Source organism: Parasteatoda tepidariorum, chromosome 3, assembly GCF_982258835.1.
Source record: "Parasteatoda tepidariorum strain Cologne lab strain chromosome 3, Ptep-v5.0, whole genome shotgun sequence".
Taxonomy (NCBI): Eukaryota; Metazoa; Arthropoda; class Arachnida; order Araneae; family Theridiidae; genus Parasteatoda; species Parasteatoda tepidariorum.
In genome coordinates this window covers 37,179,741-37,205,524 of record NC_141757.1, presented here as the reverse complement: position 1 = coordinate 37,205,524, position 25,784 = coordinate 37,179,741, and the positions used below count along the sequence as shown (strand labels likewise).

Below are 25,784 nucleotides of genomic sequence, written 5' to 3'. Positions count from 1 at the left end.
TAGTTATATACAATGTGGTTACAAAATCATCCATAGTGCATTGAATAATATAAAATTAAAGTTCAACATGAATAAAAAGTTCTACTTGAACGAAATTAAAGCTTGTATGATGAAGATGAGATTATGTACATATTATTGATGTCTAGAACATGATGCGTCACTGCAATAGTATGTTGCAATCGGCCTAATGTCTTTGTCATCTATTACGTTTTTAAATAAGAAGATTTCGTTGATATTGTTTAAAGAATTGCTGTATTGAGGTTACATACATTTGTAGGATTGTGTGCTCATATCAGGCTGATAAACCTTTGTCAAATAGAACTACAGATAGAACAATGGACATTTACAGTAAGTTTTTTTAAAAAATCATAATGCATTCAGAATTTCTCAAAACTCCGAGGAAACATTTTACAATTTTTCTAAGAGTGCTAATTATGTTATGTAGTTACTTTTAAGCAAAAAATGCCTACTTTCGTTTTAATCTGAAACGGAGATACACTTGTTCATTTACGAATTGACTTAACAGAACGGTTGAGTGCCCATCTGCTGTTCGTTTACAAACGCTGTTCTGTGAAAACAATTACGTTCTTGCTGCATTTGTTTGAATTTTCGTAATTAAATCCAACTATTTCATATGGTAAATAACTATGTGAGAACAAATATATGTAAAAGATGGTGCCCTAATGCAGCTTAATGAAACTGTGGGCTAAATATAATGTATTTTTGTAATATTTTAAATTTCAATGAGACCCACTAAAACATTGTTAATAGTTAACAAAATTTTCTAGTTCTTAACAGTAAGATTTTCTAGTTCAACAAAAATTGTGCCAGCATAAGTTATGGATGCCTGATAATACTTATTAAAATGATGAGACAAATACAAAATAATTTTGTTCTTTTATATACATTTGCCTATGTTTACCGAATACCAAAATTTTCACGACTTTTGTTTCAAATTCGCTGACTTCTTACTAATTTTTAGAATACTCATTCTGAATTGGTACAATAAACATACATTTGCAGACTTGTGTCCTCGATTAAGGCTTATATGCCTTGGTCAAGTAGAAATACAGGTAGCACAATACAGAGAAGGACATCACAAAGAAAACATATAGGGTTACAGTGGGATTCGAACCTACCACCTCTTCACTTAACTCCTTGGGGACGGGTGATTCAGAAAAACATTCGTACAAAATCAGGATCACGACGTAATTAAATAAAAAACGGTAACTTAAATGTAGTCGTTTCTAATTTGACAGACTTACTTTGCCTTCTCTTTAATTATTGTTTGTTTAATCATATATATAATCAATGTTAATTCAAAGTATAACTAAATAGTTTTATTTTGAACAAAGTAATGGTGAATTAAATAAATCAAACAATTATAACTCCTCCCACAAATAAATTGCTAAAGAATTACTTTGAGTACCAGTTTTATCTTTTTACCCTGATTGATACGGTTTTATGCTGGCACGTATTTGTGACAGTCGGCTCGAAAGGGTTAACAGACCGTTTGGCGGACAATACCGATCGAACCCCATTGTGAAAAGAATCAGAAATAAATAAGAAAGAGTTGCTAGAAGGAAATGGTAAATAACAAAAACATTAAGTAAGATTTTTGTTTGAGATCATATTAACTGTAGAACACCTTGTATACAACAAAATATTAACTAAGACGAACTCAACTTTTTTTTAACGATTACCAGCAAATAGAACATTCCACACTAGACTTGTCAGGTCTTATATAGTATTTGTTAAAAAAATTTCTATATAGTGATCATAAAAATCATTGCGAATCAAATTTATTAAATCTAAAATAAAATAATAGAAAATATTGTAATTTATTGGTTTATTGCAAGGTTTAATGTGTTGGTGCACTGCAAAGTATAGTCGGCAGTTTTCAAAGAGCCTTATTTTTAAATTTGCCAACGACATATAATGATACAAAATGCATAAAAATTCTCACGTTTTTCTTTCCATCTAAGTTTCAAAAATTTAATTCAAAAATTAATTTAATGTTGCACATTGTAATTTTCGAGAAACCACAAAATGGTAAAGTTTTTCTCAGAAAAATAAAGAGAAAAAACATCAAAGGCATAATTAAGTAATATTGCGAAAAAATGTATGTTAGTATGGACCAGTCGTCACACATTGAGAGTAAAAAAAACCGCATTCAAATGAATTCTACCTCATCAGGTTCATAATCAGACTATGCAATTTTTCGTAGAATAATCATGATATGACTGAAACTGAAAAGACTAAAAATAAAAAAAGACTACTTGAAATTCACATTATACAACTAGTAATAAATGAAATGATAATTTCAAACCAAACAATAAATTCTAATAATATTATATTATTCACACAAATTTTAATTATGATAATGCAAAGTCATTGTTATTAAAAAAATTTCAAATAATTTCGCTTGGCTAGCATGACAAATGTAATTTTTGTCTCAGAATTAAAACTTTTCACGTGTATAACCTATTCACCTCAAATCCGTGGCAGGTGCAAAAATACTGTCTTTAAAACTAACAAGCGTGACATTATGATATATTCTATGCTGTATTAATTTTGCATGATATCTGCATCACGATCTACCAATTCAACATCCCGTTATTCTCGTGTAAAAATGATGCATTGCATTAATTTTTCTTAAAGGTGAGAGTAATTTTGCAATTTATTTATGCCCATTAGACATTAACTAATGTTGTAGGTTTAAACGTTAGTCTATAAGTAAAATATGAATGTCTTGTATTAGAAATGTTGTTACCAATACATTAGAAACGACGGAATCATAAATAAATATAACTTCGTTTTAATGTTAGTTATATAATTCAATTAATTTTTATTATTAACGAATGCATTGATATTTTCTTTCCATAGAAATGTAATAATTCATTGAAATAATTTATTAGTATGTATAATTAATTTTTTTTTCTTTTTATTCCAGTTTACATGATTTCAAAACATGTGATTTAATTTTCAAAACTATCTTGTAATCAGTAAAAAATAAATATTGGGAATATGAGGATTGTATTATTATTTATTGTTCTCTGCATTTTGACCATTGTGTGTGCCAAACAGAAAAAGCCTGATATTGATAAGCTACAAGCTCAACAGACTTTGAACGAACAGTTACTGGCGATGGCTTTGAGCAACAGTTTAATGAACAAGAATGTCAGGAAAAAATTAGCTGAAGAAGTTGGCAAGTATGTTATACACAGCTCAACGAATTCGTTAGATAAATATAATATTAGCATGAACTGTGTGAAAGATATGGTGGAATTTGTAAAAGGGATTTTTGAAGCTGAACCTTGGGCCATGCAAAGTAATTCTTTCATATTTATATTATTTTTTATGTCTATTATTTATTTATTTTATTATTTATTTATTTATTTATTTTCATTATTTATTTATTTTTATTATTTACTTATTTTTATTATTTATTTATTTTTATTATTTACTTATTTTTATTATTTATTTATTTTTATTATATAAATTAATTATAAAAGTGATAAATCACGTTGAAGAAATGTTTTATTTGAAAGAGAAAAAACTTCATAAACAGTGAATGTTTTTTAGTAGATAGACTAACATTATTTTTGAAAAACAAATCAGCAGAAGTTTACATAATTATGAAAACGTTTCAATACTATTTCTATGCAAACAACCTTTCTTTTTGAAGCAAATTTTTTAGAAGATTTTACATGACAAAGCTGTTACCTCAGTTTTAAACATCATGTTTGAAGCTTTTAGAAGTGGTGTCCTTTTACCCATGCAAAATTTGCATCGACCAAAAGGAATGTAGTAGGTAAAGACTTTATTCCTTTAATAATACCACTATATTTCTAAGTATCAAAATATGATAAATGATTTCTTATATATATCGGATTCCACATCAAGACGTAAAGCAACTAATGACCAACAAGCTGAAGATGAAGAGGTAAAAGGCCCCTTCGGGGCCTGAAGGCCTCGGCCAAATCAACGACGACGACGGTATATCGGTTCAAGATTTGAATTTAAAAAGCACTATAAACACCCTCGCTTCATTTTGTTCTATCTGAATTTTGCCTGGGTAAAAAAAACATTATTTCGGAAAGCCTCAACCTTGATATTTTAAATTGTATGGACAGTTGTCATGTAAAATCTTCACTAACATTTGAAGCTAGAAGAAAGATTGTTGACTTAGAATAAGAATGGAAGTGTTTCCACAATTTTGTCAAACATTTCCACATTATAAGATTAATATGCCTGAATAAATGCCTGTTGGATTATTAGACTATGTTTCTAAGCTATAATAGCATACAGATATTAAGATACTTATTAAAATTGAACTTAGATTTTAACATGTAAAGTAATGGCGAAAGTTAGTAGCAAAACTAAATTACTCTAATTTTACCCTCGGATCGTATTTTTCCGGTGACTCGTTATTTCATACCTTTCCATGACACATGTTTTTTTTAAAGCAGGCGTTTGAAGTTTAAAAATAATGACCACACAATTAAGATTACCTATCGCTATCAGCCGTACTTAGGGTTGCATATATCCCACCATCTAAAACTGTGTATTTCGCCGGAAAAGGTATGAAATTATTCAGTTTTTATTTTTGGATAAAATTACAATAATATAGGAGAAATGGTAGAAAAACTTCTTAAAAATTTGTGGAAATAATATAAAGGCTTAATAAATTAAAGGAGGATTACAGGATAGTGACAACTTAAAAATCGTGATTTATAATCAAATCAAAGCTGCAGAATTTGTTGTTTTTTAAAGGGAAATTAAGTAGCGTAGAAGTAAAAATGAAATAGATATCAAATTTTTTCTTTTTTTAAATGGCATGAATAATACTAATAAAAAAATGAATATATGTACCGACTTTCACCAGCATAAAATACAGTTTCCAAAAAGGGTTTGCCTGAGGCCTGACTTACAGTTTTGGCCACAATAAATTTCTTTTCATAAGATTTTTGCACACTTTTTTCTGAATATTTCTTATAATTTTAAAGGAAAATTGGAAATTTGAGAAAAAAATGTTAAATTTAAATTCCTTTTTTTGATTGGTATTGTTTTTATTTTAAAATAACTAACTACAATAATAATCTTTCACCTGCTTCATACAGTGGACCAATTTGTAAAAATCTATTCTTCGTTTTAAGTAATTTTTCCACCATGTAAATAATCCAAAGTATTGTCTGATATGCAACTTTATAGCAGTTACCTTGTGGTGACACTTTAAAAACGTGAGCGTATTTATCATTTTTCTAAAAGATTTACTATTTAATTCGCTACTAATATATTAAAACTTTTGCAAAAAAACGAGGCAGTTAACAACACTGCTCGCACCTCAAAATCTCCAAATATCAACTTGTTCCACTTTGTAAAAAATATTTTAAAGTGGTAGCAAAATTTAAGTAATTTTTAATTTAACAAATTTGATTTTAAATTATTTTTTTAGCATTACGTTTCAAAAATTCAAATCCTCATGTAGAGTACAACTTGTAGTGTTCCAGTAGAGTTGCAATTGGCTGGTGGTGAGACTTAAGCGAGGGCGAAAATCTTATTCTTACTTTTTTCCTCACTATTGATTTATTAAAATGTTCGCAGCAAGTGGAACAATTGACGTTCTTGAATCTATCTAGCCAGAAGTAATCATCAAAAGCATGTTAAATCAACGGAATGTGAAATGCCATTTCATGAAATTATTTGCTGTTAACACGAGACATGGTTTAAAAGGTTCTTTAAAAAATTTAAAGTTTACTTTTTACTAGATTCCTGTATACCACGCTATTTTTGACCACAAATAATAGAAAATCTCGTTCTAAAAGGGTTAATTCTTAAAAGTATAGCTAAACGTTTTTAACATTTTTTGACCTAAAAATGGATTATTTTTGAACAGGTTAAGAAGCTGTTGTCAGTTGCTCACATCATTCAAGTTTTGTTTTTTTACAACAAGCCATACATATCTTAACTATGATTGACGGCTTATGCTTAAATAATATGATTTTATAAATTAATTATAAGATTATTTAATACATTTTGTAAGTTTTCTGTCTCATTTTTAAATTTATTATAGCTGAGTTCATTTGTTAATTTTACTTTAATTAAACTTGTTTTTTTATAATGTTTGCGGCTGCCACTTCATATTACACTAGGGAACAAATGTTTTGTTGCACTACTTTCATTTCCAGAGACTCCCACTACTGTGGATTTTTGATAGTTTCTGAAAATATTTTTTTAGTGGTAGTAATAGATTTTAGTGGATATTTAGATTTTAAAAAATTTGAATATTGAAGAAAATTTTGTCCATCGCAAGACACAAATATTTTAAACAGATACATGTAGGGTCTGATAGCTTAACTTTTAAGTTCCCAGTTTTTTTAAAAAATTCTGCTTTAATTCACTATCAATAGGAAAAAATAATTCACAATAGCTTCAAATAGTTGAAGTGTCTGCATTTATACAAGTACTTACCTAACTTGGGTGTGGGGATATTAAATATGAAATTAGCTTTGTTCCGAAAGCTACATTTTTTTCTTCAAAATGGTATTTTTAAATTTTTTCTTTTTTGTGTAAATGTACAAGCTTATAAAAAACGCATAGATTTTTATACATGTACTTGCACAAGTCTGCTTCTTTGAAAAGAAAAAAAAAACACTTGAGACAAAAAACATATGATCTTATTGCATCGCATCATAAATAGAAATGTATTATCACCTTCTTCCTACCACACCCTACGTACTAGAGAAGTGTGGTTATTTAGTATTCTCACGACTGAATTTTAAATTCTACGTTTGGCTATATTATTAAATTGCATGAAAACTGAAGCTTGAAGAGAGAAACCAATTGCAGATTTGAAATCAGCGATGTGAAAGTTTTTAAAATCTCGCGCAACAGAATTAAAAAATGTTCTCCGGGGCTATTTTTTAAAGGAAATGTACCTTTATGAGACTTTTTTTTAAAAAAAAAGTGTGATAGCATTTTTCTGAAGCATATTCCATATTCTTCTCTCTCTCTTAATTCTTTTAATATTATCTATTCTACCTTACAATATAATATAATATACAATATATATATATATATATATATATATATATATATATATATATATATATATACAAATCAATATAAATTCCATTATTCAAATAATTATCAGAGTGATTTTGTTTACAGTGTTGGATTCTTATGGGAAACTTCCAAGTGGTGTCTCAAGAGGAACAGTTGGTGCATTAGGAGATTATGATGCATGCCTTCACGTATCTGCTCAGAAGCAAAACAAAATACAATTTCAAGGAAAATACTGCCTACTTAGTGTTCTGCCTCTGGATAGTAAAGTTGGACTTTCGAATTATTTTAACAATGTAAGCGAGCAAAATATACACGTTGACTTGCGTTAAGGCTGTTTTGGAAGGCTCCGTCGTAACATGAAATGATGCTTTTTTGCGAATACAATGCTACTTTTATAACTGCTGTGAGTTTGCAATTGTTACCCGTGACTGTTAGGTCAAGTTTAGCCTATCTAAAACCAGCCTATTCCATCTCTCGCAAACTTTTAAATACAACTTGTGCGGAACGTTAATTTAAAATTAAAGTAATTTTTTTTTAAAGTGGTAGTACGTCTGTCAATCTTTAGGATTAATTTTTCAAAAATAAAACAATTCTTTTCTGTCTAGCATTGCATTCTGTCTTGCATAAATATTTATATTTGGATCGAAAGTCAAAACATAAATTTTTTTCGAAGCTAAAGCGGTTCAAAAAATACGAAATATTTACTTGGTGTCAACAAATGTGACGTACCAGTTTTTTTTTATATTGGTGTTTTTTGTATATAGACCATTTTGACTGACCGTGAGTTCATGAGCTAATATGTTGCTCTACTCTTTTAATTTGTCGAACTCATTCAAAAACACATTTTTTTTTTTAAATTTTATGACTGCCATATAAAATGGAGAATAAGACATATGTTTGGAAGAAAAAATTATCACATCACATTTTGTCACAGTTCTTCCATGAAAGCTCTCGACGGCTTTAATCATTATTTGCTCATCACAACAAATTTGTTTTTCATCCAATAAAAAAAGTTACATTTTATTTGCTATATGGAACATAGTTTTTTTTCTCGAAGGATCACATTACAATTAACAAATCATTTCGTACTAATGATGTTCCTTTTTTACTAATTAAAATGTGCAGGAACAAGTTTGCATCATGTTCCTAAAATTTTTGATACATTTACTCATACTCATAGTTATCTTAGCATCAGCCCCGCGAGGGGCTCTCACTAACTCATCTGAGTAGGAATGATATAATAAATCGCCGAAGCGCAATTGAATGGTGAAGGTTTGGGTTCATTAACATTTACTGAGTAAAAATTAAAATGAAATCGCGTGATTTAAACAAACAAATTTAGGAGAGAGAAGAGGTTTTTGTCAGACTGCTTCATCACCCCCCGAGGTATTACCTCCAAGCTTCGCAGGTACACAGTAGCCTCAGAGAAATAGGTAAAATACATGATAATAAATGCTCAAAAATATTTACAAGTATTTATAACTATTTACAAAATTTACGGAACAATACCCCATCGAATAGGTTACCTGGCTATATTTTATGTTGTCTTTGATGAGCTCAAAATCAAAGTTCACGTATCACAGGAGAGAGCATCGCTGAAGAACTTTGCACATAGTTCAGCTATGTGTTCGTCTATCTTGTTGATTTTTAAATCTTTTCTTAGATCTTTCATTCTCATGGATCTCGATACATTTCATCATCATCATCATCAATATTTATCTGGGCGCCTGGGGTCGTTAGCGGCCTTTTTCCCATTCGTCTTAAATTGATCTTTAGGGTGGTTCTTTCTGGTAATTGGAATGCAATTGAAGTAAAAGGAATTTAAATATTTTGAATTTTAGATAAAATTACGTCACTGAAGTAAGCTGCCATAGGCCTGAGGTTTACGTCTTCTCTTAAGTTTTCGAAAGTAAAGATTTCGTTGAATCCTGCGGTGTCACAAATTATGGTTTTTTCAAAAAATCTGAAATTTAGCTTTGCAATATGATGATCTAAAGAATCTATGCTGAGGTCGCGATGTATGTTTTTATTTCTGATAAACCATCTTGCTTTTGTTATTTTCCTGAGGATTTTGTTCTGGCACGTTTTGAGTTTTTTAAGGAGTAATGTGGAGATGTTGCACCAAGCTCTTGATACATTTACGAAATCTGATAATGAGAAGGAGGAATTAGTTTCGTAAAAGAAACGGTAATTAACGGTTCCACTAAAAGAGGTTTGCGTATGCAAATGGTAAAAACTCTCAGGATGGCTGCCGACATTTCTTTACAAATCGCTACGAATCAGACGGCTGTAGCCGTCATTTGCGGCAACGTGCTAATGATCTGTTTTCAATGCATGAAATGCGATCTAATGTGTTAACGATCTGTTTCCAATGCATGATCATATATTTAATCTGCAAATTATACGTGTTATTGGCTAAGGAAATCGTTATACACATACATCTATTCCTATTATTTTGAAATCAAGTCAACAAAACTCTTATTCATTGCAGAAGTTCTTGCAGCCAAATCAACATTCCAGGAAACTCCTGCCTCAAACAGCTATCTGCATACCCTCGACATGCAATAGGAACGATGTCCAAAATCTGCTATTGAAAAGTAAGGTTTTTTTTATTGTCATGATATTGAGGCTTATGACACAATTTCAAACAATGTTTGTGGAAAATGTTTTTCAGTTGCACCATTTTCTGCATATTAAAAAACTTTTTTTAAAAATTGAAACAACAAAAAGAAATAGTTTACTGACAGCAGCAAATCAATAATATAAATATATCTATAATATATCTCATACAAAGAAGTTATATCCTCAAAAGATAGTGAAGTTTTCAGAAAATTCTCTCTACTTAAGTTGTTTGTTTACTATCACACGTTAAGTCTTTCCCAACGATCGTACAAGTTAGTAGCTATACTAACTAATTAATTATAGCCGCCAACCGCCTTCCTTACAATTAGTGCCTAACACGGTGGGTGTCAAAGTTGCTCAAGGGCGAAATTCAGATGAAGTGAATTATCAGCTGGCATGGACAGAAACTAACACATCGGCTGATAAGTTTCCTGTCGGACATAAAGATGGCGCCCTAAATGCAGAATTAGTATTTTATTTAGCAAGTCCTAACCTTCAAATCAAAGGTGTCAAAATTTTATAATGATCTGCAGATTGGTTTTAAAGTTACAGTTATTTTAATCTTTGGCCTCAAAATAGGCGTTTGTTTCGACAATCACTTCCTCATTCGTGCTGAATCTCTTACCCACGAAAAATTTTTTCAAGTCTGCAAGCAAGTAGAAGTCACTGGGAGCCAAATCTGGTGAATAGGGTGGGTGCGGGTGAATAGGGGGTATCTGACACAACGTCAAACAGCTCTCGGGATCATCAATTCGTTGTTGTTTTTGGTCAACTGTTAAGCATACGCGGCACCCACTTCGAAAACAGCTTTCTCATAAACAAATGTTCGTGCAAAATAAAGCCTACACGCTCTTTTGATATATTTAGAGTATTAGCTATGTCATGCAACTTCGCTTTGCGGTTTTCTATAACAATTTTGTGGACTTTTATTATGTTTTCCGGATTAACATCATCTTTAGGGCGTCCAGAGCGTGGCGCACCTTCAACATTTGTGCGACCACGTTTAGAATCAGCAAACCAGTCAATAATGGTCAATTTTCCTGCTGAAGAACCCGGATAACACTCATCGAGCCAAACTTTAGTTTCTAACGTGCGAAATTCTTTTTTATTCGTTGCTTCAATAATATAAATTGGTGTTCGATTAAAATCACTGTAACTTTAAAATCAATCTACAGATCGTTATAAAATTTTGACACCTTTCATTTGAAGGTTAGGACTTGCTAAACAAAATACTAATTCTGCACAAAGCCCCATTTGTATGTCAGACCGGAAACTTACCACCCGATGTGTTGTATATCAAGTACTACAAGCTACATACCGTGCAATAACATTCACATAACTACTGAGCTTCCACCGCCAACTTGTTTTATTTCCTTACGACTCGCCCTTCGGTACAGCATGGTGCATATGTGCAAATTTTCTATTCTTCCTTACCGTGGTTAGTCTTCTCAATGACCTTTTCCTCCGCTGTAACTGCCTGTTTTGTTATGTCAGTTTTTGCATTTCGTCCTTAATTTTTGCACACTAATGAAGTATCAAGTTATATTTGGATTTATATATAGTTCATGGTATATTATAAATTTTATAGAGCTACAACAAGGAGCTACGCTGTTTGGGAAAATTTCTTCTAGTGGTAGCTAAGTTAATGTTTCAATGTAGGATTTTATTTGTAAATTTGATTTAAATTTATTTTCCACTCCATTTCATGTAAATGATTTAAAAGCCGCTTTGTTTCAAATATCAAGGGGAAAAGCTTTTTGTTTGCAAAATTACAAAATCTCTTGAAAGTTTTAGTTGTTAATTGTCTACCTCTTAGTAAAATATTTCGCAAAAAGCGTAATAGTTGGCTGCCATGTAACTATTATTGTTTGAGTCTTATATTTGTCAATTATTTTTACAAGTTAACGCACATGATATGTTAATAAGTTGTGGTAGTCTGGAAATTACTTTGTTCTTGAGACCAGTATTTTATCTTATCCGAAAATTATTAGTCCTAGTGTTTACACGCATTGGTTTAGACTTCGTTTGCTGGAAAATTCCGTCAATTTAAGAATGCGCACCATTATGTAAGAATGCCAAGGTGCATTTTTGAAAAAAAAAATAAGAGTGGTAGGCATTTACTGTTATATATATATATATATATATATATATATATATATATATATATATATATATATATATATATATATATATATATATATATATATATATATATATACAGAGATGCCAACTGCTCCGGACACAGAAAAATAAATTAAAATAACGGTATATAAATACAAAGTAAATTTCGCAAATATTTGACTGTTTTTGTTTGCTTTTTAAAAGGTATAGCATGACATAGTTTTCGTAAAGTGGTGAATTATATAAGCCTGCGAATTATTTAGAAATAGTCGTGGAATCCATTAAATACTAAATTGATTTTATTAAAATAGGAATCACAATTGATAAACTACCACTTTAAAATATATATTTTCTGTTCGGAGCAAGTTGGCATCTTTGTATATATATATATATATATATATATATATATATATATTAAATCTGACGGATACTTTGATTGCCATATTGAATACTTTTGCGCTCTACATCATGTGTTTTTTTTAACTAGTCAATTGAGGCAAAAGGGTAAATATCCTACAACTTTCTTTTATAAAAGAACCTTCATTACTGCAAAACAAGGCATGTACAGTGTGCCAAAAAACCTATTCTGAATAACTTTCGATCTAATGATTGGATCTTGACGTTATAGGACTCAATCTAAATGGTTGAAGAGGGGTGACCTCAAATGTGCTAATTAATTAGCGCAGACGATTCTTTAAGTTACGAAATCAGACACAAAAACGTACTTTCTTTAAAAAAACATACCTTTTTTTCACGGATTCGGGTTTCTGACCCCCCTAAATATAGAAGGTAGCCACGATCTGGGAAATATGGTTCCCATGGTTTACTCAGGAGAGCGTAGACTCCTCAATGCTTACTTTTTTCCTATTTCACTATATCTCGAACACATTTTAAGCAAATTTTAAACACACAATTATAAAATTAGTTTATCCAAAGATGTGAAAAATAAATTTTAAGTGAAAAATAAATTTTAGTTATTATTTTTTATTATTTTATAGTCGGAAAAAATTTGAATTGTTAGGTATGCATTTTTTACACATTCATAAGTTTTTTGCATCATTAATTTTACATGGCAAAATCCAAAATCTGAGTGAAATCGGCAGAATAGTCCCTGAGAAATTGAATTTTAATTATATGACTATTCTAAAACCGATTTCGTTCAAATATTTTGTTGTAATGTTAATTTATATGTTTTTAAATTATGTAAAAAAAAGCATATCCTGCAATTCAAATTTTTTTTCGACTATTTTTTAATAAAATAACAAAGAATAATAAATATTTACTACAATTTATTTTTTACGTGGAATTTTCTTTGTATAAACGAATTTTATAATTATGTACAAAAATGTTTCAATTCGTTTAAAAAGCTCTCGAGATATAGCAAAATACGCAAAGAGTAAAATTATTCTTAAGAGGCATTCTTAAGAGGCATGTTAATTCTGACTTAACTATAGGGACCATATTTTCCGGATTGCGGCTGCCCCCAACATTTTGGGGGTCAGAAAATCAAATTCGTCGAAAAAAATTTGTTTTCTCAGAAAGTGCGTTATTGTGTCTGATTTCGTAGCCTAAAATATCATCTTCATTAATTAATCAGCATAGTATTTGAGATTACCGACTTGAATCATTAATATTGAGTCTTAGACCATGAAGATCTGATCATTAGATTAAAAGTTATTCAATTGGGTCCCTTTTGGCGCACTGTTTTTTTGTGTACAGAACTTTCCGGTAAAGCTAATATTATAAAAAATACTTTTTACACGCATAATTCGTGATTTTCTTTTTACTTTCACAGTAATGCCAACACTTGGACTCGATCTAAAGGTCAAAACATGTGAAGCACTGAATGATGCGGTAAAATTTACGACATCGGAACTATTTCTTATGTAAGTATTTCTGTTTTTCCTTTTCACACGATTTGATTGTTGCAGAAATATCCGAATCTTCGCAATAGCTAACAGAAAATATTCACCGAGATCGACTGATCAGAGGTTTAAATCTAGTTGCTGGCAAAACTAACCCAAGTAAAAAGTTTTTTAAGTTTTTTCTTTTACATGTAACGTAAGTGCCGGCTAGTTTGAATGGAAAATTCCTCCATGGAGAAGTTTTAGTCTAAATATTTACCTGCTCACTGTTCATTCTGTAACTCTTCTACAGGTTTTTTTCTTACCTTGGTGATAACATTAAATTTATTTCCGTAAAATGGTTATTTATTTATTTTACAGATTCTTCTTGTCTATTCTATTTGTGATTGTATTCGTCGCAACTGCTCTTCATTTGGTACAAGAATTTACTAAAGTAGAAAGTACAGAAAAAGAGGAGCAAAGTAAGTAATTAGTGATTAATGTGGAGGAGTAAGGAGTTAAGAGGAGTAATTAGTGATCAAGGAAATAGTTTAGGAAACGATTGCATAAATTTATATTCGAAAAGATTAATTATTTAAAAATATTGCTGCAATGTCAGTCATCATAAATAAATAAAAATTAACTACTGTAAAAAGCATATGATCTAAAAAGCGATCATCATTAGAGGCAAGGATGCAGGAGATGAACAAATATATGGCAGCAATTATATTGTAAGCTCTAGGTAAACAACCTTTCTTTTCACAACAAATTTATTGAAAAATGAAGAAACTGTTGGCACAATTTGAAAGATCATGTTTGAACCTTTCAGAAAAGGTGCCTTTTATACCGATTCGAAATTTTCATCGACTAAAATGAGCATAGGAAGTTAAAAGTTTTTTTTATCCTTTTTCTATATCACTATAATGGGTTGCCTGCAAGTGTAATGGCGTGGGTATCTCAATCCTCATTGGTTATTAAAATGTGGCATTTGTTTACCATAGCAGCTGTTCTTTCCATTCTATTTCGAGTACGTCAAACCCGTCAAGTATCAATTCTCTTAAGTGGCTCATTCTATATTCTAAAATGAATATTTCAATTCTTTCACTATATATTTCTTATTTAACACAAATACAGTCATGAAACCATGTAGAACATCAACAAACTAACTATGTATCGAAGTTGCCAGGTACCCAAAGCAAAAATATATCACTGTTACAATAAAAGACATAAGCAAATACGTGAATTCGCGATAACTCGAATCTGATAGGACTGACGAAAAACTTCGACCTATCGGAAGTTCGACTTACCGTTAGTTTCGGTTTTGGTCTTTCAAAATATTGTCGGATTATTCAATTAATGCTTATTAATTACAAATCTTCTAAATGCTTACAATATTTAAGATCATTTTTTTTGACAAGCCATTTACGATAAGGTTGTTTGAAGCACTTTATGGTATCCTGGTCCATCGGCTGAAACTTTGCTGTTGTGTTTGGCGGGAGAAACTGCAAGTTTACTGCTTTCAAATTAGGTGGATCACTATGCGCTGTGCATTTATCCATAAAGAGTATCACTTTTCTTTTTTTAGCGAAGAATTTCCGATCCAATTTTCTTACATAGTCTTCAAATAAAACTGATGTCATCCAAAACTTTTTGTTAGACTTGTAATCCAAAAGATAAGTTTTCACATTCTTGAAACATCGGAGATTTCGGTATTTTCCGATAACAAGTAAGGGCAATTTCTCTGTCCCAGACGCATTTCCTTCAACTAGGACAGTCAAACGTTCCTTGCTCATTTTACCCCCTGAGCAGTTCTCATCTTTAAACATCATAGTCTTATTTGGAAGACATTTAAAAAATAACCTATTTCATCAATTTTGAAAATATTAAAAGATCCACACAAAAAATCGAGTTAAAGGGAGTAAAATTCGAGTAATCGAGAATAATTAGCATGAAATTGAAGATAAAAGGGTCGGGACCCCTTAAAAAAATCGAGTTATAGTAATATTCGAGTTATCGTACTTCGAGTTATAGCGAATTGACTGTAATAAATACTTAATTAAGTATAAGACGTAGACGAGGAAGAATTAAATTTCAACAAATTTGATGTTTGATACCGATCTGTATTTAATTAATCACGTTAATTAACATTCTAACTTATGTGGAGAAACTTAGCTCAACTTAGAGTGCCTAGAGTAAAAGAGTGTGGACAAGGGAGAAACGATTCCTGATTGGTGGAAAGAAAAACTTTACCGCCGGAGGCGAGAGTGGAAAATTCGCCATTAGAATTACACGGAGTGAAAATTATATGACTCAAAAAATTTATGTTCTTTATTAATAAATGCATGTAATAAGTTCATTACTTACTTTTTTTTCAATAAGAAACTTCACAGTTACAGTAAATGTTAAAATTATGGCTGAAAATTTGGATAGTTGTTAGTTATTCGAATTTATCCTTATTATCACTTACTTGCGTGCATATTAAGTTATGTTTATCTCATTGTAAAGAGAACAAGGTGATGAAATAACTAATGGTTAGATAAGAATAAATGTATTTACTTTTAATACACATAATTTCTATCTAAATTACTTATAAATTTTAAGATTTGAGCATTTTTTTATCAAAACTTCAGAAGTGCAGAGTTTGGCGATATTACTTTGACATGTTGGCGCGTTACAATGTTCGCGTTACAATGTAACAATGCGCGTTACAAAGTAGCATTTGTTTACTTTTCGTTACCAACTGTATAAAATGCTAGTTTGTTTTAAATTTCAACTAATGATGAAAATTTTTGTTTACAATTTATTGAAATAAAGAATACCTTTTCAGGTGAATATGCGATAATTTTTTCCTGAAAAAGTAATAAATAATAATAAATTATATAATTTGTTTTATTAATTATTATTTCTGAAATAAATGGCATAATCATTATTAATTTTTATATTTTATTTAAGGCATTTATTAAAAGCTGAAGTCTTTTCATAAGTCTTTTTTTTTTCATTGACGTTAATTTTTTAACAATTTCAGATGCTAGACAATGTTTCTTAAAAAATCTGTAATATCATGTGCTTTCCAATCTTAAAGTTTATATTATTGATACTTTAGTATATACTCTTAGAATAAAAGAACCTTCAGAATAACACCAAATGAGCGAGTGGCTCCAATTTCGGTGTATCATTTGGCAACCCCCTTGGACAAAAATATGACAGCAGCGCATGCGCTCTTGGATATTGTCTTCACTCTTTTCAATACAGGCACTCTAGCTCAACTTTAACTCACCATTTTGCCTATAAGCGATCAGCTGGCGCTGACATCATTGGTCACATATGTGGACATTTGTGATTTTCATTTCTTTGAAGAACAAGTATCCAACTAAATAAGCAGTGCATTGTCTTATGTAATGTAAACCGTTTAAAGACATTGACTAAACTTCATTGGTTATTAATAATAATAACCGGTTAAAGTTAATAATTTGTGATCTTTCTCATTTTGACCAAAAGAAGTGGGTTTTTCTTTAATATTGATTTTAATTATAACCGGATAATTAGCATTAATAATAACCGGATTAATTACTTTAACCGTAACATATATATATCTACTACAAAATATTTTAAATAAAAATAAACGTGGAACTTTTTTTAATCCACTTAACCTAAATTATCACGCATTAATTTCCCTCTTCATTTTTTTCTTCTGATTTTCCATTAAAAGCTTTCCCATTTTAATTTAATGCAATATTTACATTGTTTTTGCTCTTCCATTTATTTACGTATATAAATGTCGTCGTAAAAACCAAAAAAACATACGTTTTAGAAACGTTCTAATGCAAAAATATTAGAAAAAATAAATTAAATTTGACCACTGTATCATATTTAGCAAAATATATTAATTCGTGATATATTTTGCTAAATATGCCTTTGAGATGTAAATATTACAAGCCTAAATTATTTTTAGGTGATTATTCAACGAATTGGAATCGCGTTGGATACTTAAATTTGGAGAAATTAACCAATGAAATGCTTCACGTGTTCGCAACACTTTAAAAAATGGCTGATTAGATAATATTAGTGTATTCTTGGGAAAATTGAAACAAAATATTAATGAGCGGTCGACTAATTTTTAAAAGTTACAGTGTTGTTGTTCCTATTAATGCTTAGACAAGCCAACCTCATCAGTGACTGGACTTTTGAGACTTAAGTCAGCAAGGTACGCCTTTCATTTGACAAGAGAGCACCGCAAGGGCGAAAGTACGTCTTGGCGGAGAACCTCACAGATAAATGGCAGCATCACTCATTCCTAGGGCTTTTTTTTCAATTTAGACATAGATCCAGTGGCGTACGCAGAATTTCTTCAAGGGGGGTGTTCATGATTTTCTGAAACTACTAAAAGAAATTCGAGTATGTAATAAAGCACTATTATGTCCCTAATTTAGGCAGCTGGATAATTTGACTTTTTATTTCGACAACATTGTTTAGTTAAATTTTGATTTGATTTTTTAAGTTTAAGAACATAATGTAATATCTTCTCGCATGTAATATCTTCTGAAAAAAGTCCAATGTTATATGGGTGGGAAGTAACACTTTGTGGGCCACTTTCACATTCATCAGAGTTTGATGTGCTAGAAACGTTTTCTTCAACGGAAGTGTCACATTTCTGTTCAATAGAGAAACTTACATTGGTACTAGATGCTGTCACCTAACTAATTTCAGGTCGTTATTTTTTCTCAAAAAAATTAAAAATTGTTAAATTCTTGCGTTTTGACATCCTAAAGATCCAAGAACAGCAAATATATATATTGGCACAGAAATATCCGCTATGCTACGATCTTAAGGCTTCAATCTGGAATGAATAACTTCAACGAGCTCAGTATCTCCAATAGTATTGTTACTGATTTCCTCACTAGTCGAAATAACAACGACGACGGGTTCGGCGATTGAATGAACTTTTTGTTAAGACAAATCAAATCAGATTTAGCAACTAGCTCCGAAAGACAAACGGCAGGAGATAACTCTTAGTCTGACTAACTCCACTGTTCTCCGTTCCCTCTTTTATATAAATTTTCACCGCAACTCCAAAATTCTCGAATTGTCTCAAACACGACAGAACGTGTAAAATTCCAGAATCATCGCGTAAAGACTTCGCGAATGAAAGCCAGTCTCGAAAACTATTGCGACTGGCAGGACGGAAAGAAACCAGTCCGTAACAGTATCAGGTGAATTTGGTTTCAAAAGTACAACCCTATTATAGTAAATGTTTTTTCAGTATTCTGAGAAATACCGTGAGAAAAAAAAGTAGGCATAAGGCAAATAAAAATATATAGTCTTAAAAAATAATAGCTCGCATAATTTCTACTAAAACTTTCATTTTTACCATTTTGTCTGAGCTCAAGGGGGGAGTTTAAACCCCTAAACCTCTCCCTTGCGTACGCCACTGCATAGATCTGTAGGGGAAGGAAACTCTCTCCAGATTCCTGCACCCTTGGTACTGCTCAACGACCGACCAGTGGTCTTTACACTCGACCACTGGACCACAGATTTTACGGATCGCATGTACTCGGTGGGTCTTAAGAGAATCAAGAATCAAACTCATGCACCTCCGAACCGGAGTTCGATTCTCTAACCACTAGACTAACACGGCCCGAAAGGTTAGTTATAACTAAAACGCAAAACAATTCAACACAAGGAATAAATGTAACATAATTCAATTTGTAGGTTGTTTTCTTTTTCGTAGAGTGTTATTACTTTGCACTGATTTCTTCATTATTTTAAAACTTTACCATTAATATTTCAGATCATGTCGGCACCCTTCAACATTTTTCACTTCTCAGAAATGCTCAAAGATTATTTAAAAAAGAAAATAATCCCGATTCCATCAAAATTTTTCATGGTATAAGAGTTTTAACAACTATTTGGCTGATCGCAAGTCACATAGTCACTGTTATGTACGATCAAGCTTTTGGTATGTAGTGATTTATTAATTTATTTATTTTAAAAATGTATGTATAGTATGTTTTATGGTATAGTTTTTGGACAAAATAATGTATGCAAGTCTTAATTATCTCCATGGAAGCATCCTTTTCATCCAAGTTTTTGAAAATCTTACGCAGTAAAACTGTTTCCGCATTTCAAACAATCATGATCATTTTCATAATCACGGCACCATTAAAAATAGCGCCACTTTTAGACATGAAAAATTTGTATCAAACATAATAAGTGGAAGGAATTAAAAGCTTCTTTACTTTTTTTAAATATCAGTAATTTTGAAAATATTAAGTTTTTATTTTAAGCAATTTCGAATATTTAAAGTAATAGTAAATATTATCTTCACCTATTTTATTTTTCATTTAATGGATTTGATTTACAATAATTTTAATAATTACTATAGAGAGAAAAATTTAAACAAATACATAAAAACTAATAATCATGTCGTGAAGGCAAAAGTAAGTATGTTAAGTTTACGAGAAATGTTATTTTACGACCAGTGGTTGACGCTGGGTCTTCTGGGCTGGTATATATATTCAAATCAATATTGCGAAAAAAATCACCTAATAATCATGCAGTGAAGTTACTAAGTGCTGGCACAATTAACCACTTCCCTGACTATCCCGAGTTTTCTCGGGTGTGTATCCCGAGAAAATTCGGGCGAAGCAGAATGTGTCAGTATGTTTTGTTTTAACACGTTTTTACTCGTCCAAAAAAAAATCTGCTGTGATTGCCAAGTTTTGTTTTGGAGTTTTGCTGTTGGATTGTGGGACTTCTCACGTGTTTTGTGCAATTGTATATATAATGGTTGCTGAATTTACATAGAAAAAAGAGTATTAAAAAAATGGCGTTCGGAAAGCATCACTTTGTCTTGTCCCTCGTTTCAAAAAAACTATCATACAAAAACTAATATTTAACTTTTTTCATTTGCCCGAGATAACTCGGAATAGTAAACTAGTTTTAAATTAAATATTTTTGGACAAATAAAAAATTAAAATTTCAACTTAAAACTTGTGTATTATGTTTTGCTTTAGTTCGTTGTATTCATAAATAAATAAATAAAATATGTTGACTTTTGGCATTTTGTTCAAAACAGTAGGTAAGGTAAGCGGTTAACATGTTAACCTGATAAACATGTTAAGCGTACGATAAATCTTATTTCGCGACCACTTATTTTGCATGGTACTGGGACATCTTAACTGGCATTTATCATATAAACAAGTCAATACAGTGAAAAGAGTCACCTAACGTAAAGCAATAATTACGTAGAAAACAATGATATATTGAGCAATTGGTCAATACAACAATTGATCATACATAATTTTGTTACCTTACCAATTGGTCAAAACACTTGGTAAGGTAAGCGGTTAACATGTTAACCAGATAAACATGTTAAGCATACGATAAATCTTATTTCGCGACCACTTTTTTTGCATGGTACTGGGACATCTTAACTGGCATTTATCATATAAACAAGTCAATACAGTGAAAAGAGTCACCTAGCGTAGAGCAACAATTACGTAGAAAACAATGATATATTGAATGGCTTTTACAAAATTTTGTTGTTTGTCTGCATCAATGGCAAGCTTATCGAACATGTAAAAAAAAGCCTGTCGTAAGTCTGAAGTTACTTTTAAAATTTGTATGCCATTTTTGAGCTCAGTTTTGAAAATTGTATTTTTTTATTTCATACAGCTCAATAATTGCTACCATAATTTTGTTCATAGGTGGTTTGCACATATTCTATAGTTTGCGCCATTCCATCTGGGCTCAGCTCATTCCTAGCTCCCAAATAGCTGTCGAAACGTTCTTCTTTATGAGGTACATTTTACATTGCTTGTTCTCTTTTCATTTTAAGACTTTAAAATTAGTAAACTTTTTTGTTCCTATAATTTGTAAAATGTAATGAAATAAATAAATCAGTTATCTAATTTCAAAATAATAGATATTTCGCTTTAGTTGACTTAAATTAAACAGTAAAAATTATGTTTGCTTAGTAGCAATGACAAAAATTGCACGTTAATTTTAAAAAAGAAACATACAAAATTCACGCAGATATGAAACCTTTTTTCGGTAGATATTTTTTTTTCCAATTTGAATTTATTTATTATTACTTGTGGATGCTGGCATAAATATTTAAATCGGTATTTTAAATAATAAGCTAAACAATAATCTATTAAGTAAAATGTAACAGTTAAGTTTGTTATTAAGATAGTTTTATAACTTCTTATTTCCTCTATCATTTCCTTTTCAAATGGTCATGTCAAAATACTTTTCTGTACACTAGGCAGAAATATTTTCCAATTAAATTAATTTTTGATTATCAAGAATGTGTAATGTGTTTTATTTTTCTAAGAAACTGATTAGAAAACAATATTTGGATGTTTATAAAACAAGGAAGTATATGGGACCATAATCATAAAAATATCATCATGTCATCCACATACGTTTTTAAATATAAACACTACAAATTAATTGTGCTGATCACTAACATCTTACACGCTTTTAAGGGAAAAAACAAAGCATTAGCTACGAGTTTAACTGATTTATATAATAATAAAATAAGCATGCACGTTTGTGTGTCTCTTTAACAACAAATTAAGAACCGTTTATGCTTGAGTTTTGAAACTTGGACAACTTGTACGAGTATCAGAAGCAATTTAAAACATTTCGTTCGGAGGGAAGGAGTAATGGTTGGCCACACACTGAGAAGGCAAGCAAAAAGAAAGAGACATACTGGTGGCGAATTCTATACTTTTTCTTTAGGATTCGCAGAGGTGATGTGTGCAAGCTGATACTAACACATGGGAATCTACCTCTCGTATGTCTCGTACTTCCAGCTTGTACTTCCAGTGTATGCGTCCTAAGAAACACTTTTTTGCATTGATTTTTTACTTCACATTTACTGCAGATGATTCTATTTATTCAGTTCTTTAAAATGTAACATCCGAGATATCTGTTTGCTTATAGCTCAATTTAATCATTTACCAGTTTCAGTGAGAGTTTATCACACTTTCTTCCATAATTATTTATTTCTGATTCCTTATATCGAGTAAGCGTATGAGCGACGATTACAAATCAGTTTTTATAAAGCTATCCTAAATCACGCTTTTATTTTGTTAACAGTTACTCTTTTTAAATGTGTTTCGATTAATCGAAGTAATGAAAAATAAATTGTATTTGAAGTGAAGAAAGATTGGCAACAATAAGTAACACTAAAGCTTTTAATTATGAATATAATTATTTCTAGTGCCGCGTGATATTGAACATATTTAGTATTTATTTTGAAGAATTGATAAAATGGGTTTTGCTTAGTATAATTACGTAAAGTCAAAGAGAAAAGCAACTAATACTACTATTAATGATAATATATTTGGAGTATTTTTTCATAATTGTGTAGTGCTGCTTAGTACCAATTTATTAACGATTGAATTTTTTACCCTGCAAAACGAATGGGTATTTAAGCTAGTTTTATGTACATACGAAGAACTTCCAAAAAGTTCGGTGAATGACATAACAAAAACAACCTGAACTGAAAAGGCGACCGGGTGAGTGTTCAAAAGCAGACCCAGGCAATGATAGTGAAGGAACGCAAGAAACGAATACTTAGTAGTTTCAAGGTTGCCAACTTTCTTCACTTTTTGGAAGAACTTCTAGTGGTAGCTAAGTTTATGTTTTTAATGTATTATTCCTATTCTCTCTACTATAATGTATCATTCCATTCAGCCGATTCTATTACGTTCCGTTTCTTCCTGTATAAGGAAGAAAATCTCAGTTCATCTTCAGGTGTGGACAGCATAATTAAAAGAGCATAAATTAAAAAGAATAATTAAAAAGCATAATTAAAGGAATTATAAGAGGGTATTAAAAAGCATAATTAAAAGAGTTCAAAGGGTCTCAGTACTTTAAAAAAGTGGTAACAAAGATGGAACAACCATCGATGCTTCAGAATATTTATCAGCATGTTATTAAAAAAAATGTGAGTCAATTGGAATTTTAACCTGACAAAGCTCTTACCGTTTTAAGAAATATCTTATAAAAAAAATGAGAAAAAATTCTTTCTACTGATTTTGTTGTTTCATTACTTCCGTGAAAAATCTATCCGTGGGAACTCTCTAAAGGGAAAAATCCGTACTGTCCGTGGGAACTCTCAAAAGGACAGAATCTATACTATCAGTGGGAACTCTCTTAAGGGAAGAATCTATACTAACCGTGGTAACTTTCTAAAGAACAGAATCTATACTATCCGTAGGAACTCTCTAAAGGGAAGAATCTGTACTATCCGTGGGAACTCTCTTAAGGGAAGAATCTATACTATCCGTGGGAACTCTCTTAAGGGAAGAATCTATACTATCCGTGGGAACTCTCTTAAGGGAAGAATCTATACTATCCGTGGGAACTCTCTTAAGGGAAGAATCTATACTATCCGTGGGAACTCTCTTAAAGGACGAATCTATACTATTCGTGGCAACTCTCTAAAGAACAGAATCAACCCCAACTCAAAAATATTATTTTCTAGTTCTTGTAGCATCTGGACTTTAACTGACAGTCGAAATACCATGCAGCATCTTTCTAATTGGCATTGGTTTGGAGAGAATACAGAAGTGGCTCTTTTGGACAAACTGAAACGTCTTTCCTCTTCTCACAAGATGCACTTGCAATGACTTCCCTCGCACGTTAACATAACTGGCAAAGAGATTTTTGACACTGTGGCAAATGCCAAAATGCAGCATAGTTCAACCCGTTGATTCTTAGATCTCTCTTACCTATTTGGAGCTGCATTTCGCTTACAACAGTAATGCGCACTCAACCTGTTTACCACTGGTATGAAAGTAAACGCCAGGTGGTGCAATGTCCCTTCAGAGTAGTAGGCTAGAGCAAACGGCATTTTCCGTTACCACAGTGAACACCATATAACTTTGACTTACCATAATAAAAACGGTTTTCCGACCTGTAGTGGGTGCCTTGCTGGCCAGGCTTCTCCAGAACTTATTCTTGATTGCCTAGACTTCACAAAGCATGATCTTTTTGAGTACCCACTGATGGATATTGACTTCTTGAGAATATTATGGATTTAGTCTAACTCGGTCAGACATAGAATATAGTCACAACAACAACACAATGATTTGAAAATTGCGCATATTCTGTTTCTATTCCCCTTTTCCGATTAATTCCAAAAGAGGTCTCGCCGTACAGCGTCCAGAAGCTTTATCGACAATATAAAAAGTATGTCTGATGTTACTTAGAGGATGAATAAAGGTATTTTGAGATGAATTTTCGTTCCATTCGTCTTATGGTTCCATTCACCAAACTTTAATGATTACCTTGCATTGCGATTCTGGCATTATGTTATTTAAAATAAAAATTTTATGTCCTCTTTTTTTAGCGCTGTTTTGTTGTCATATAATATTATAAAGAACAAGGATCGACCACTTTCTGTGAGTTTGGTTTTTCAAAGACGTTACATAAGGTAAAACCTTTTTTTTACATGATTTTTTCTTTAAATTTTGCATATAATAATAAATATGATGCCTGCTCTTCCTTCCGTGTGTATATCTCACACTCTTTGAAATTAGGAGGGCTAATTTTTGTCAATTTCACATTCCAGATATATTTCCTTTAATTTGAAAATACATTTTGTAAATTAGTAAAAACAACTTGCTTCTTTAACTTTCTCAAACATTCATTACATTTTGTCTTGGTTGCGGCAACCCGGCAATATGAGATAATTACTTTTCAGGCATAGACAATTTACACTGCTTGACAAGTTGCTAAGGAAAAATTGATTTGTGCAAAGTAGCGTTCTTGTCAGTCGACCAATAAAAGAAAAATTAATTGCAGAGAGAGTGATAAATTAGTACCCGTTATCTGTATAAAAGAAAGTGCACACAATCTCTTCCTTCGTTCGAAAACTCACGCTGTTAGGTGTTTGACCAAAATAACACCGTAGGCTGTTTAACTTATTTCTGTGCAATTCAGTGTGATGTAACAATAATTAAGTGCAAAATAATACCAAGATGTCATTTGTATTCTTACGATCGTGGTTGAGTAGTTAGACGACAGAAAGATGGTCAAAATGCCAAGCATGCGGCCGCAGTAATGGGAGTGCCAAAAATGTTATCTTGAGATTTAAAAGGACCACTGAAAGTG

At 31.2% G+C, this 25,784-nt stretch overlaps 1 protein-coding gene across 3 annotated transcripts in view; it reads left to right on the top strand.

Annotated features, from left to right (window-relative positions):
* The first annotated feature begins 219 nt into the window (after positions 1 to 219).
* The window catches only part of LOC107445357 (nose resistant to fluoxetine protein 6), a 55,840-nt gene continuing 30,275 nt past the window's right edge, over positions 220 to 25,784 (top strand). Inside the window, exons 1-9 of one of the 3 annotated variants that reach the window (XM_087159089.1) lie at positions 220 to 348; positions 2,954 to 3,331; positions 7,174 to 7,361; positions 9,560 to 9,665; positions 13,607 to 13,697; positions 14,037 to 14,137; positions 19,444 to 19,611; positions 21,362 to 21,455; positions 25,021 to 25,104. In XM_087159089.1, the coding sequence (XP_087015215.1) occupies positions 3,028 to 3,331; positions 7,174 to 7,361; positions 9,560 to 9,665; positions 13,607 to 13,697; positions 14,037 to 14,137; positions 19,444 to 19,611; positions 21,362 to 21,455; positions 25,021 to 25,104 (1,136 nt within the window). In that variant the 5' untranslated portion in view covers positions 220 to 348; positions 2,954 to 3,027. Of the gene's footprint in view, positions 349 to 2,518; positions 2,824 to 2,953; positions 3,332 to 7,173; positions 7,362 to 9,559; positions 9,666 to 13,606; positions 13,698 to 14,036; positions 14,138 to 19,443; positions 19,612 to 21,361; positions 21,456 to 25,020; positions 25,105 to 25,784 lie in introns of those variants that run through there. The other 2 variants (XM_087159090.1, XM_087159091.1) reach the window with 2 other exon arrangements.